Below are 15119 nucleotides of genomic sequence, written 5' to 3' on the forward strand. Positions count from 1 at the left end.
GGTTTGAACATCTCAGAGAGACCGCGAGAGAAAGATTCCCAAGATGCACACCATATATTCTTAGATTAATTAGAACAACCAGTCTTTTTAAGCCAGGTTTAGGGTAATTATAAGCCCAAAGACTTCATGGGGAATGGATAAAGATTGTCCCCAGATGTAGAGAAAACCACAACACTCACGCTAATATTAGTTAAAATCCCATTAAATGGAGGATGAAATACTTCCATAATTGATAAACACGGTCTATTCATTAACAACTAACACAGATAACAACTGTCTAACTCCTCACGCATATTCCCAGACACGAGGTGCCGTACAAGCCCAACTACAGAGGAATCACCCTGGCTCATGGTATAGGAATGAGGGATGGTATGTTTTTTTAATTCAATGGAAAGTAACTCATGGACCTATCTTCCACTACTGCGGCCTGGCACATGTCGTGACGGCCTGTCAGTTGTCCAAGGTTGATCAGTCGAAAGACAACCAATCAACACACCCAATGTTAGGCCTTCCAGTATCTATTAGGCAAACCAATAACATATTGTATGGATGATGTCTTATTTGGTATTACTAATTTAGAGGTGGCCTCAGGAGGAGCCGTCACATTGGTGTTACCCAATAGGAGCTGTTACCTTCACAGAATGCATATGTAGAGGATTCCCTTAGCCAGTCCCCTCACCCCGTAGGTTTTGGAAACTGTGAGTGTTTGATGATGTTCTTGATGACACATTCATAGTTTGTTGTTTTTGAAAAATGTGCAGAGAGCAGCGATGTATAAGCTTTCATGCTGTCCCTGCTTTATTTGGGTGTTAATAAAGTTGGGTTTTGCCTTGAACTTTGTCTATTTCCATCTTTGAGTCTGAGTTTTTCTGATTCCTGATCCTCTGTATAATGTTGGGGTTTTCCTAGGCCACTTATCAGTACTGCCTGGTGGGCAGATGATGAAAAACAAACCTTCTCACACATAGCAGCAGCCTCCATTTTGAACGTTGCATATATTTTACAACACGCACAGGATTGCAACCAGGGGGTGGGGAAGGGCAGTCAGTGAAGAGCCATACATGATGTAACATGTGGATTTTGCTGCAGTGGGGTAGGAAGGAACAGATACACCTAATGTAAAAAGAAATACTTGATTGTCACTTCTTAAACTCCATGAACTTTTGGAGTTACTGGCATGTTAATAATCTCTCTAATCTCCACCAAGGCCAGTCCTCTGTGTCTCATATCACATTCAAAAACATCCATGCAAATAGCTGGGCCGCCATTTCAAGCACAAAGGTACGCATCTGAAGTTGGAGCAGCTTCCCCTGCACCAGATACTCACATCGCTCTCATGTCCTTCGCGGAGGTTGTAGGTCAGATCCTGCTGAATGTCATCCACAAACTTGTGCGCGTACTCTGGGTAAAAATCCAGGACCTCGTACAGCCCCTTGAGGATGATGCACTGGAGGTCGCAGTAGGTGAGTGCCTTGACGTCAGCGTTGGTTTTAATGACTTGGTCTTTAATGGAGAGGTTGGCACCAATTAAGTCGCCTTTGCCTGGAAGAGAAATATTGAAGCAATCAGCGATCAATGGCCAGAATTTCTCTGAGATAATTGCCATGGTCGGAAACCAGTGGTCAGCCTCCTCTATGCCCCAATCTACAATTATTTTTCATTGGATCGAAGAAAACAATAACCAAAAGGTATGATTTCATCTGCTGTCGTGTGCAATCAAAACCACTGTCCACCACAGTTAATCTTGTGTGTGCCACACACTGACCACCGTGGCCCACTTGCAATGGGAAATGTCTGCTCGTACATGAAATGTGGTAGAAACAAGATATTTCTATGCAATATTTCTGATTGAAGCGCCCAAATAAATACAAATATTGAACATGGAAAGGTATTCTGTGAATCCAAAAAGATCATCGCTCACAAAGATTTCAGTGTGGGATTGTGTTGTCAGTAAGAGACCATCGCGATCATCCTGTCTGCTCATTGACATACTTACTAAGAAGACACACATGTTCTCAAGTTTACTCAGAGCCACGCTTCCATTGCATCTGCCAAGTTGTATTTGTTATGAGAAGGTGTGAACATGTGAGATCCCACCCACCCCCAGATTTACCAGCCTTTAAGAGACACTGGCCAGTCAGAAAATCTACCAAATTGGCAAAAGAAATCACCATCTTTTTCCTGATCTGAATATTAATCCTGACTTCCAAATGAATTTGCTAATTAAATGTTTCTGTGCTCGTGACACCAACATGCTTTAAAGTTTAGAACGCTGATGCGAATTCCATACGAGGCATCTTAGAGTGCTGCATCAGCGCTTTCCTTATGTCGGAAACAGTTTATAGTATTTTCAACTAAAACTTTCCAACTAAAGTTTTTTGCATCGAAACCTATCCATCCCCCAACCACCCGCTTTTAACTCTTAAAAACGCACCCCAACGAAGATTAACCCTTTATCTAAACCATATATTCATTCAATGCTTATATTTTCGATGGATAGGTTTCGATGGGAAAAGGTTTTGTTGGAAACCTTTTCGATGTAGACACTAGATACGCTTCCGAAACGATCCCTGCTACTTGACAGCTGTCAACGCTTAACCAGAGGACTTGCGGAATGAAAGCGTCCTTCTGAATACAGTGACTGACACTAGCCGTCAAGAAGGGCGGCTCAACCAGAGGTCTCACCTGGGGAGCTTGGGAGGCATCAGGAAGCACTAGGGAGCTGCAAGCTGAGCATTCCCAAAGTATCAGTGAAGGAGGTATGCAATCTGCATTATCATTCACTGCCAATCTCCTGCAGACCTGGATTTTACCATACTGAAATGGATATCCATGGACCACCCCTTGCCCTCAAAGGAGGTGGATTAGCCCATTGGGAAATTGTGGACGAAGGAGGGAGTGGCAGGAGCTTTGTCTGTTGCAACGATTCTTATAATCCTCCACCTGAATGACTTCTACTCTACTGTTATGGTGATGTTCCCCAAAAAGATTGCATCCTCGCGCACTACAAGTCATATTATATTGTACCTCTAACTCAACGTTAATAATTTTGTGCCCCAAACAAATTAGCAAATTTAAAAAAAACATATCGTAGTGACTAGCAATTGGAGCCTTTCATTTGGTGGTGCATTATGGGATTAGAATGATAAACTTTGACTACACGAGGCCAGCCAACACATGTGACCATGGGAAGTCATAATACCTCCATTGATGTGTGACAGTATGCATATGTCTGACAGGGTTTGGAGGGCTGGGGCAGTCACAGAAGGTTTAGCAAAGCCTAGACAGGTAGGTGGCCAGGGAGATCCAGTCACCTTGATCCTATGCGGCAGCAGCATCGCCACCTGCCAGCTCCCTCTGCCAACCTATAAAGCGGCACTCGGTTTAGAGGTGGTAGAAACGGCAGGCAGAGCAGAGGCTTGGGCTGAGGTGGAGTGAAAGTGAGGCTTGCATCGGAAGAGCTGGCCTCAGGACCACAGCAGATGGATTCAGAAATCTCCAAATAATGGAGTTTATAGCTGTGATCCACTGCCCACACTCACTTCTGAAACTGCTGCGGGCGGTACCACGTTGTTACATGCCAGTATATTTTTCGATGAGTTTTTTTGCTGAAAAATCTTCAATGAAAAACGAATTGAAAAATATACAGGCGCAGGTAAGGGGATATAAGCGGCAGGGGGCGGAGATTACGGAGTACATGTCATGCATGGGTGGAGGTTTTGGGGGGAACCACCAAATATATAACAAAACATTCAATTCGTTTTTCATTAAAAAAGATTAGTCAAAAAACATACCGAAAAGATAACTAGGGATGAAAGAACATCAAACTTTGGGGCAATTGCTGCATATTGCAGCCCTCATGCAAGTTCACATTATTTTCTATTATTTCTAATGAGGACAGGCCTCAGGGTGCTCAAAATGGGAAGCATATTTTTTAGGCGGGCGACCCAGGTCACATTGAACGTAGAAATAATATGCAAGTTTGCCTCTTTTTAGCCTTAGTGCGCCAATTTATCGAACTTCTAAAGAGAGCGGTCCTGTTCATGCTGTCATTTAAAAAAAAATGTTTTTTTATTATAAGCTGGAAATTGAAAATATGTTCTCCGTTACCTGGCATGAGCATAGCAGGTCAGGTCGTACTGAAAATTGAAAACATGATTAATAAAGCACACTGGAAAGGAAACCTTGTTTCTCATTTTCGAGTGCATCCATGCTGAAAAAAGAAACACTTTAACATGTCCCACCACTCTCCCTTCCCCCCACCCACCCGCTGGGCTTTCTGGCATGTTTGAGATGCACCCTAATATGGCAGCCTGGCCCACTTTACTGGGCCAACACTTGGGTGGATCTGTAACCACCCACAATGAGGGCGCTTCGAGTTCTCCTCCAACCAGTTGGCCCATGAGGACTTTTTCGACTCCTCCGCAAAGGCCGGGCTGCCCGTACCGAGTATCGCCAGCACCATGCCGTCCTTGAGCACTTCCATGGAGCCGGAGCACACCAGGTAGATGGCCTGCAGGGCGTCGCCCTGCCGCAACAGGTACTCCCCGGGGGCGCAGAAGGAGGTCTTGATGTGCAGGGAGAGGGAGCGCAGGCAGCCGCGGCTCGCGCACTCGAAGAGCGAGAGCTGCAGGATCTCCTTGTTCAGGTGCATGGTGATGTCGGAGCGCAGCTCGTCCGGGAAGTCCTTCAGGAGCTGTGCGGAAAAAAGAGGGAAGCCATTAGAGCGCGGCTGCTTCTTCTCAGCCCTTATTTCAATTCAGTGACGACTACTTCCATCAAAAAAAGCCTTTGATCATATATACACTTGCATTTCATCATAAACAATTGCATTTGCTCCACTCTCCCTTTCCTTCCACTCTCCACCCCACGCACAACCAGTGCCTTGATGCCTGTGAGTTTTGTGCGCTTTATAAATGTAAACATAAATAAATAAATAAATAGACAAAACGTATGCACACGTGGTGGCAGACTGCACCGGTGCACACTTTCCATCTCTATAATCATTTGAGCACTTTTACACCCATCGATTATTTTACAAAATGAAGAAACTGACTAGAAAGTGTGAGGTAAGGTGCACAACGATGATACATTCAAGGTTTAAAATTATCCCAGCTACACCCCAGTGCAGGGATTATTTTACAACAGAAGTGCTGCACCAATTTCAAGATAGACCAGCCCTCCCATTTGCTCCCCTCGCCCCTTCATTCCCCTCTCCACACCCACACAACCACTGCCTTGATGCCTTGGGGTTTTGTGCACTTTATAAATGTAAACATGAATAAAGAAATAAATAGATACAACGTATGCACACGTGGTGGCAGGCTGCACCAGTGCACACTTTCCATCCCTAGAATCAACTGAGAACTTTTACAGCCCTCCATTATTTTACAAAAGGAAGAAACTGACGTTAAAGTGTGGGGTAAGGTGCACAGCGATGATACATTCAAGGTGTATAACGATCCCAGATACACACCAGTGCAGGGATTATTTTACACCACAGGTGATGCACACAGTGAGCCGTGGTAAACTGTCACAGATGTGCAGAAGAAAAGGAAGCTTGACCCGCGTTGTCTGGAGCTATATCCAAATGCCAGGATTTTGGAGAGACGTTAGCAGGGTGAGCAAAGTTCAGGCTGCGATAATACGGCTTGTTCCTTACAGATGTGTCGCCAGGTTGTCTGACAGGTCTACTGCTGACTACATCCATACACCGGGCTGTCTCATTAGCCAAGAGACAGTTCAGCGAGGCTTAGAACTCCTTGAATTGCCATTCACTAGGAATGGGATGTTTGTGGCATGATGTCATGCCTGTAAGAGGAGCTGGGTAAGAAGCAGAGATGGAGGTGTCTTGGGACAGTAAGGGGGCCCTGCTGGACAAGCTACTATCTAACACAATGCAAGATGACCGTGTGATGAGCTACGCGGAACTGATGCTGTAAGTAAATGCTGCGAAGGCGGCATGGGGCATTAATGGGGTGGGAAAGAACAGAACAGACTGGGCAAAAGGAAGGTGTTGCAAAGGATGTATTTGTTGGAATAGCGTACGTATGACCTCAAAACACATTAAGCACATTCACCCACATTCAGAGCAATGGCATAATTACAGTGACGTATGGATTTAACCCATTGGAAAGCCTTGAAACATTTATACATGTTTGTTACTGCAGGGTGCAATGTTTCCTAATCAGGGTGCTCTTGACATTGATACGGCACTCACCGTTCAGCCTTGAGGTTGATTGTCAAGTTACCAGAAAAGGAATAGAGCCTCATTACGAGTTAGGCTGTAATTGGTCAAATTGGCGGTGACTGATTTACTGCCAATTTTACCACTATGTCAAATTATGAGTTTCGGTTTTGAGTGGAGGATTTACCTCCAGCAAAATCCTGGAGGCAAATCTTCCCACTCAATGCCGAAAAATCGGCAGAATTCACGGAATCACCATGGCGGTAATTCTACTGCAGTAATTCAGCAAAAAAAGCCCCATTGGGTCCAATGGACCCAAAGTAAATGGGGAATTACACCGCCGCCACCACTTGTAATCAGGTGAAAATCCCGCCTGACCAAGTGACGGTAACAGTAATTGCTCAGGGCTACTTTTTGGAAGATTTACCTCTGAATTTCAGCCTAACTCGAGGCGACTATTATGCATAGTGACTTCCTGTTTGGGTGAACTTCACTCCACTGCTGATGGAGCTCAGACGCCTAAGCACAAGTATGTATTTACCTTATATACAGTGTTTTAAGCACAAGCTCAATGCTACTTTCTACAAAGCTCTACGACCGCACACGTGGTCTTCATCAACACAGGTTCTCTTCCTTTTGAAGCTCTGGTCTTTGGACCTGAGATTAGTGCTTGGACCACAGGCAGATCTGCCTGCCTCTTCACAGGGAATGGGGAAGTCTAACACCTGTAATGTTGAGCGTTGCTCGCAACCCGTGGAGAAGCCTCCTAAGCAGAATCGAGATGGTAGATTTTCAGATGGTATCTCCCGTTTTCTGAAAAGCCTGTGAGGGTTGCCGCATCTGTCGAATGCCTGAGACTTAACTAGGCTAGTCCATTCTCTTTGGCCCGGTCATGAGTTTGCCCCTGTCTGTATCCTCGTAGAGGTGAACATGACATAGGTAGTATATTTTCTTTTCCATGGGCAGTGCTGGTCACAGGCATGCTCTACTCGCCAGAGGTAGGTCAGCAGGGGAAAACATCCAAACAACATCAGCACAGTAATGACTAAATAAAAGGTATGTTCAAGACCCAAAATACATGAGACCACCCCTGCCTGCTATAGAAATTACAGTGGAGGCAAACTGACATCACAGATAGGCAGGTGGAAGGGTTAGGAACAAAACTGCATGGTGACATAAACAAATGGACAATTAATTCAAATGGGAAAGAAAAACACAAATACACTTTAAGGTGTCTTCTTTCTTGGGGTCAGGATAATGATTCGCACTTAACCAGTTTTCAGGGCCCGGGATAAGCATTGCTGGTTAGAGTATCTAGAGTGTCTGGGACTGGCATCTAGTCCAGTAGCTCAACTAACTTAGTCTTTGTTGTTCGAGTTTCAATAGGGCCAACTTCTCTTTTGATTCTTCTCCAACGATCTCTTCTGCTTATCACCTTAAGATACAAGGGGCCTCATTACGAGGTTGGCAGTAACCCACCAGTGCCACCGGTGGGTTGCCCCCAACCCTGTAACAACATTCATGCCGCCTGATATCCTGCTGCCACCGGGATATCAGAAGTGGCGACGGTAACAGTTACTCTCCATTTCCATGGAGTCCCTAACAGTGCCGGCATATACGTGATAACCATGATGGTAGGGGTCTGAAAACCCGGCAGTTCAGGCCTGCCGGGTGATCCATGGCCCCTACCGGCATCTTTGTAGTACGGCAGTCCTGAAAGGGTGCTGGTACATTGCTGACAGCCCCCTGATTTCTGGACCGCCATACTTGTAATGAGGTCCAATGTCTCCAAATAATTATCTGGGTCTCCTGAAAACCTGGTCACATGCAGCAAGCAATCTCCTTCGTTTTTCCAGCAAGTCTCCTGTCTGTTCCCAAGGAATGTGAAGGAAATGTTCTCTCTTGCTACTGGGTTCTCCTGTCTCCACTCCCTTGGCAGGAGAATGGAGTATGTTTCCATTTTCATATTAACCAACTGAGCAGGTCTTACCCCACTCCATGTATACATAAATCCTAGGGGTAGATTAGTCAGCTGGAAAGTCCTTCCCTATGGTCCAACGGTGACATCTCCCGAGAGGGGAACTCCCTCTTTTGCACTTTGCCTCTGTTGCTGGATGGTAGATGCTGACCATATTTGGAAAACCAAAATGGTGCACGTGAATCTTACTTCCTTTGGGCTATCTATCTTCCCCACTCCATGGCCTTTTCAAGATCAGAGTGGCATTGACTACATTGACCAATCCCTTGACTTAACTACTCCTTCTAAACAGGCTCTGAGAATCTATTGATGGCTGAGCTCCATAATTAGAAACCTATTTGGGTTAAAACATTATATCCCTATATTTGATTCTGCACATACCACAGCATAATCCTTTATCAATACGCTGCTTCCTAAATCCAAGCCTCTGCCAACCAATTTTTATGCTGGCAGCGCCTGGCCACCAAATATGATAGAACATTAGAAATATCACGAGATTTTATTTTTTACAATTAAACGCCACTCATGCCATTCAGGGTTTGGGCATAGAAATCTACCTGATTAGTATCATGCTTTTGCTGACCACAGTCTTTTGATACTGGTGAGCTAAGGGCTGCAAATTGACATCTGTATAATATTAACTTATCCTCCTAATGCAACTTGTCCTTTTCAGAGAGATGCTGTGAAAGCTAGACAGTTTTTTATGAACACTTCAGGCTGAATGCAAATTTGTTTCGCATTCCAGCTGCTGGTTTGTCATTCATTTGTATTTCTCCTTTCTGAAGGGTGCAGTGAGCTAAAACATGGTTTTAGACCCTCCTGAATGGGAGAAACTCTATAGAACAGTGTATTTGACCCATGTTCGTTCTCAGAGGAGGGGTTCCCACACCTTTGTTTAATGTGTAAAACTTGAGGTTTCACCCTAAGTGATCCAGATGTGGACCTCTGGACCACTGTGCCTTAGAAAGGCTCAGCTTCACCTCACTGATGAGCCCTGACTAGGCTGAAACAAGTTTCTGGGGTTGCTGATTGTAATCCGTGCAGAGCCTGCTGACGCAGGTTCGTATCTGGGCGGGGCCAAACTCAGCCTTTCATCCTTCTGAGGTCGATAAATGAGCACCGCACACCGTGGGAAATAATAAGCAGCGCTCAGATACCTGAGGGGTTGTAGCGCTATATAAATGCCAAATTAATTATTATTATTATTATTATTATTATTATTATTATTATTATTATTGTTATTATTATTATTAATCTTGTTCAGAGGAGAATTGCCTAGCATTTCGGTGCTGGGCTGCCGTTAAGGGTGGGACCAGATTGATTTGCACATATATATTTCTCCTTTGTGAAGGGTGAAGTTTGCTAACATATGGTTGTAGAACCTCCTGAGAGGGAGAAATTGCATAGAACAGGGTATTTGACCCATGTTCATTCTCAGTAGAGGGGCTCTCACACCGTTCTTTAATTTGCAAAACTTTTTCACCATAAGCAACCCAGGACGAACAATGTGTAGACCCCTTGCTCACTGTGCCTTAGAGAGGCTCAGTTTCACTTCACTGATGAGGCCTGACTAGGCTGAAACATGTGTCTGGGCCTGCTGATGGTACTCTTGTTCAGAGGAGAATTGCCTAGCATTTCGGTTCTGCACTGCACTTGTGGGTGGGACCAGACTGATATGCAAATTGATATTTCTCCATTGTGAAGGGTGCAGTGAGTTAAACCATGGCTGTAGACCCTCCTGAGTGGGAGAAATCGCATAGGACAGGGTATTTGACTCACGTTCGTTCTCAGTAGAGGGGCTCCCACACTCCTTTGTACCTTTGTAAAACTTGGAGTTTCACTCTAAGTAACCCAACGTAATCCAGATGTATACCCCTTGCTCACTGTGTCTTAGAGAGGCTCACCTTCACCTCACTGATGTGCCCTAACTAGGCTGAAACACGTGTCCGGGGTTGCTGTTAGTACTCTTGTTCAGAGGAGAATTGCTGATTCTGGTCTGCCCTTGTGGGTGGGACCAGACTGATATGGAAATTCAGATTTTTCTTATCTGAAGTGTGTAGTGAGCAAAAACGTGGTTGTAGACCTCCCCCCCACCCTAAATGGGAGAAATTCCATAGAACAGGGTATTCGACCCATGTGCCTTCTCAGTGGAGGGGTTAAAAACCTGGGGTTTTACCCTAGTAATCCAGATGTGGACCCCTTGCTCACTGTGCCTTAGAAGGTCTGAGCTGCACCCTTACTGATGAACCACGATTAGGCTAAAACACATGCCTGGGGTTGTTGGTGGAACCCTTGTTCAGAGGAGAATTGCCTTGCATTTCAGTTCTGGACAGCCCTTGAGGGTGCGATCAGACTGATATGCAGTGAGCTAAAATGTGGTTGTAGACCCTCCTCAGTGGAAGAAATTACATAGAACAGGGTATTTGACCGATGTTTGTTCTCAGTAGAGGGGCTCCCACACCTGTGTTTAATCGATTAAATCGAGGTTTACTACTTAGCTACTTTCAAGACCGACTAGGCCTATTCCCTGTTTAAAAATGCATGGCTATCCAGAGACTACTTATCTATCATGTACAGCACACGGCTATGAACACTGTGGGAGGTCCTCCCATGATGGCCAAACTTGCTGGATTTCGTTTGAATGTGCTGCTGGTTTGGTAATGGGAGACTTTGGACCTAGTCACAAGTTGTTCGGTAGCCCTAAAATGCGGCATTAACGCTGTTACCGCCACATTTAAGAGTCTGCCCAATCTTGAGTTGGGCAGAAAGTTTGGAGTTTAGTTTTACCTTCCGCGTTTTTGCTAGAGGTAAAAATCCAGCTTTCTGCCTGTTTACTGCTGTTTTCGGCATAGCCCCCGCGAAACCCCATTGAGGGCGATGGACCCAATGGGAATGGGAATTTAGTGCTTCACCACTACTCGTGATCTGGTGCTAATATGGCCAGACCGAGTAGCGGTAATGCTTTTGCGGTGGTGGATTGCCGGGATAGCACCGAGGCTCTGATAGAGCCCTTTGGCACTGCCTTTTGCAGAGACTTATTTGTGGACGATATGTAATTGGCTGAATACAATAATTAAGGTATCCTCCCCTCTGCGAAATCGAGTGGATGGGTATAATCCATTAAGAGACATAGGGCCTCATTACGAGTTTGGAGGAGCCATGCCGTTTTTAGCGGCATGGCTACCCCCAAACTCGGGTCCGGGTCCCGCAAAATGGGAATTACCAGGCCATTCCGACCTTTGCAGACCGGTATGTCCCATTCCCATATGAGCCCCTATAGGGCTCAATGGAAATGGGGAGGATGCTAACAACAGACCCGTTAATGACGTTAGCATCCTGTTCTGCTAGCGGGTGCCGCTCTGTACGTCTGGTCTGACCAGGTGTACAGAGCGGGACCCGCTGCAGAACTCGTAATGTGGCAGCCTGGTGTGAACAGTGCCCGTCCCTTATCTGCAATGGTAACACTCCTGCTGTTACCCCTGATGTTTGAATTATGTCAAGCTATAAGCACCAACAAGTCATCAAATGTTGCTGCGCTCTCTCTCTGGCTTCAGGAATCACTGGGCGCAAACCTAAGAGTCAGTCCCTCCCTGGCAGACCATGCAGGCAGCCAGCCGTCATGGTCTTCAGACTGACCCGCCAGCCATTCCAGGAGCACCATCCACTCTCATCCTCCCTCTGCCCTCTGGGGTTTGACAGCATGGGCGTGGCATTCTCATTGTCTGCATGGGTCACGTGATGTTCCCAAGCAGACGAATGATGACTTCAGCCAATCACATCTGTGCAGGCTCCAGTTGGAATTCTGGTATGCCGTCGTTTCATCGACAGTCATTTTTACAATTGCCTTTTTTACGAGTACAGAATTACGAAATAGGTCATCGAAATTTTGGGGGGGTGGGAAAGGGCAGATAAGGGGTTTGGGGTCACGAATATTTAAAAATAGGTGGGGGAGGGGTGGTTTGGGGGGATGACCTTTTTCGTAATTGTGTACTCGTAAAAAAGGCAGTCGTAACAATGTCTGTCGATGAAAGAACATAGAACTGGAATTCTCACCCTTGACTCATTCTGCAAACGTGTTCTTGGCTGGGGAAGTACTTACTGTTCAATGCTGGTGTTAAACATGGTAGCAGAAGTATCCTGAGCATCTGCAGCCACCTTAAGCCACTGTCCTCACTAACTTGTCTGTCTCTTCTGGATACGCTTCCCAAAGTGAGTACATTTTGAATACAAGTAAGACATAGAAGAGATCCTGAACAGGGCATGAAAAGTCTGGGCCAGTGCAGCTGTGCAGCGGCTACAGTCAGACTGCGAACAGTTATATAACTAAAGACACTTATTACAGGTATCAACATTTACCAAGTGCTAATTGACAACCTTGATGTAATGTTAGACTCAATGTTCCAAATAATATGACGATATGTGCAGTGTACAGGTGTTCCAGCATAATTATCGTTGCAAAATGGACTAACATGTGTTTCGCACTAGTGGTGCTTTTTCAAGGTCACATTGATCTTGTTGTACTAGAACAACAAGATCAAGTAAACAGTCAAGTAAACACTGCACAGGTTGTGCTGAAAATAAGATATGCACACTTTGTGTTAATAATACTACTAAAGCCTCTCTGATTCCTCAACTTAAAATGGAGACTGGACCTGATTAATGACATTAATACCCCCTCTTGATTAGGCACATTATAGGTCTATTCATGTGATTCTCATACCCCTAGTCGGAGGCACAGGTGTGCTAATCACGGCACTGTACTAAAGCGTGGTGTTTCCTGCCCATGGTTCAGATATGGGAATTACCCTTCCTCTGCTCCCACAAAAAGGAATTATGGGTATTTTTATGAAAGTGACATCACATGGCACTGCATCAGTGAGACTCAAAGATACCCTGTGCCCGGCTGAACACATCTGTGCAACTGTGTGCCCCGATGGGACCCTGTGACCGGCTGAACACACTGCAATGAAAGTGACATCACATGTCAATGCATCAATGAGACTGAAATATACCCTGTGCCTGGCCGAACACATCTGTGCATTAGTGAGACTTGATGAGAACACGTGATCAGATGAACACACTGCAATGAAAGTGACACCACGTGCCATTGCATCAGTGAGACTCAAAGATACCCTGTGTCCGGCTGGACATACTGCAATGAAAGTGACATCGCATGCCACTGCATCAGTGAGACTCAATGAGGCCCTGGTCCTGGCTGAACCCACTGCAATGAAAGTGACAACATATGTCACTGCATCAATGAGACTCAAAGAAGTCCTGTGCCCGGCCGAAACCACGGCAATGAAAGTGACATCACATGACACTGCATCAGTGAGACTCAAAGATAATCTGTGCCTGGCTGAACCCCCTGCAATGAAAGTGACAACCTATGATACTTCATCAGTGACACTCAAAGATACCTTGTGCACGGATGAACACACTGCAATGAAAGTGACATCACATGGCACTGCATCAGTGAGACTCAAAGATGCCCTGTGCCCGGCTGAACACACTGCAATGAAAGTAACATCTCATGTCACTTCATCAGTGACACTCAAAAATGCCCTGTGAACAGATGAACACACTGCAATGAAAGTTACATCACATGGCACTGCATCAGTGAGACTCAAAGATACCCTGTTCCCGGCTGAACGCACAAAAATGAAAGTGACATCACATGCCACTGCATCAGCGAGACTCAGAGACACCCTGTGCCCAGCGGAACCCACTGCAATGAAAGTGACATTGCATGTCTGTGCATCAGTGAGACTCAAAGACACCCTGTGCCCGGCCGAACACACTGCAAAGAAAGTGACATCACATGTCACTGCATCAGGGACTCAAAGATACCCTGTGCCCGGCTGAACACATAGCAATGAAAGTGACATCACATGTCACTGCATCAGTGAGACTCAAAGATACCCTGTGCTCGGCAGAACACACTGCAATGCAAGTGACACCACATGTCACTGTATCAGTGAGACTCAAAGATACCCTTTGCCCGGCTGAAAGCACTGCAACGAAAGTGATATCACATGTCTGAGCATCAGTGAGACTCAAAGATACCCTGTGCCCAGTCGAATGCACTGCAATGAAAGTGACATCACATGTCACTGCATCAGTGAGACTCAAAGATACCCTGTGCTCGGCTGAAAACACTGCAAAGAAAGTGACATCACATGTCACTGCATCAGAGAGACTCAAAGATACCCTGTGCCCGGATGAACACACTGCAATGAAAGTGACATCACATGTCACTGCATCAGTGAGACTCAAAGATACCCTGTGCCCGGCAGAACACACTGCAATGAAAGTGACACCACATGTCACTGCATCACTGAGACTCAAAGATACCCTGTTCCCAGCTGAAAGCACTGCAAAGAAAGTGATATCACATGTCACTGCATCAGTGAGACTCAAAGATACCCTGTGCCCGGCTGAACACACTGCAATGAAAGTGACATCACATGTCACTGCATCAGTGAGACTCAAAAATACCCTGTGCCCGGCAGAACACACTGCAATGAAAGTGACAACACATGTCACTGCATCACTGAGACTCAAAGATACCCTGTTCCCAGCTGAAAGCACTGAAAAGAAAGTGATATCACATGTCTGAGCATCAGTGAGACTCAAAAATACCATGTGCCCAGCCGAACGCACTGCAATGAAGGTGACATCACATGTCACTGCATCCATGAGACTCAATTCCCGGCTGAATCCATTGCAATGAAAGTGACATCGCATGTCATTGCATCAGTGAGACTCAATGATACCCTGTTCCAGGCTGAACCCACTGCAATGAAAGTGACATCGCATGTCACTGCATCAGTGAGACTCAAAGATACCTTGTGCCCGGCAGAACACAATGCAATGAAAGTGACATCACATGTCACTGCATCAGTGAGACACAAAGATACCTTGTGCCCGGCAGAACACACTGCAATGAAAGTG

At 45.6% G+C, this 15119-nt stretch overlaps 1 protein-coding gene across 2 annotated transcripts in view; it reads right to left on the reverse strand.

The window, feature by feature from the left end:
• KCNH8 (potassium voltage-gated channel subfamily H member 8) overlaps positions 1-15119 on the reverse strand; it is a 1879819-nt gene that overhangs the window by 324630 nt on the left and 1540070 nt on the right. For both annotated transcript variants that reach the window (XM_069648885.1, XM_069648884.1), the window contains exons 10-11: positions 4447-4696; positions 1328-1542 (exon numbers count right to left, since the gene is read on the reverse strand). In XM_069648885.1, the coding sequence (XP_069504986.1) occupies positions 1328-1542; positions 4447-4696 (465 nt within the window). The remainder of the gene's footprint in view (positions 1-1327; positions 1543-4446; positions 4697-15119) is intronic.

This window comes from Ambystoma mexicanum, chromosome 2q, assembly GCF_040938575.1.
Source record: "Ambystoma mexicanum isolate Mex_15411 chromosome 2q, UKY_AmexF1_1, whole genome shotgun sequence".
NCBI classification, from domain to species: Eukaryota; Metazoa; Chordata; class Amphibia; order Caudata; family Ambystomatidae; genus Ambystoma; species Ambystoma mexicanum.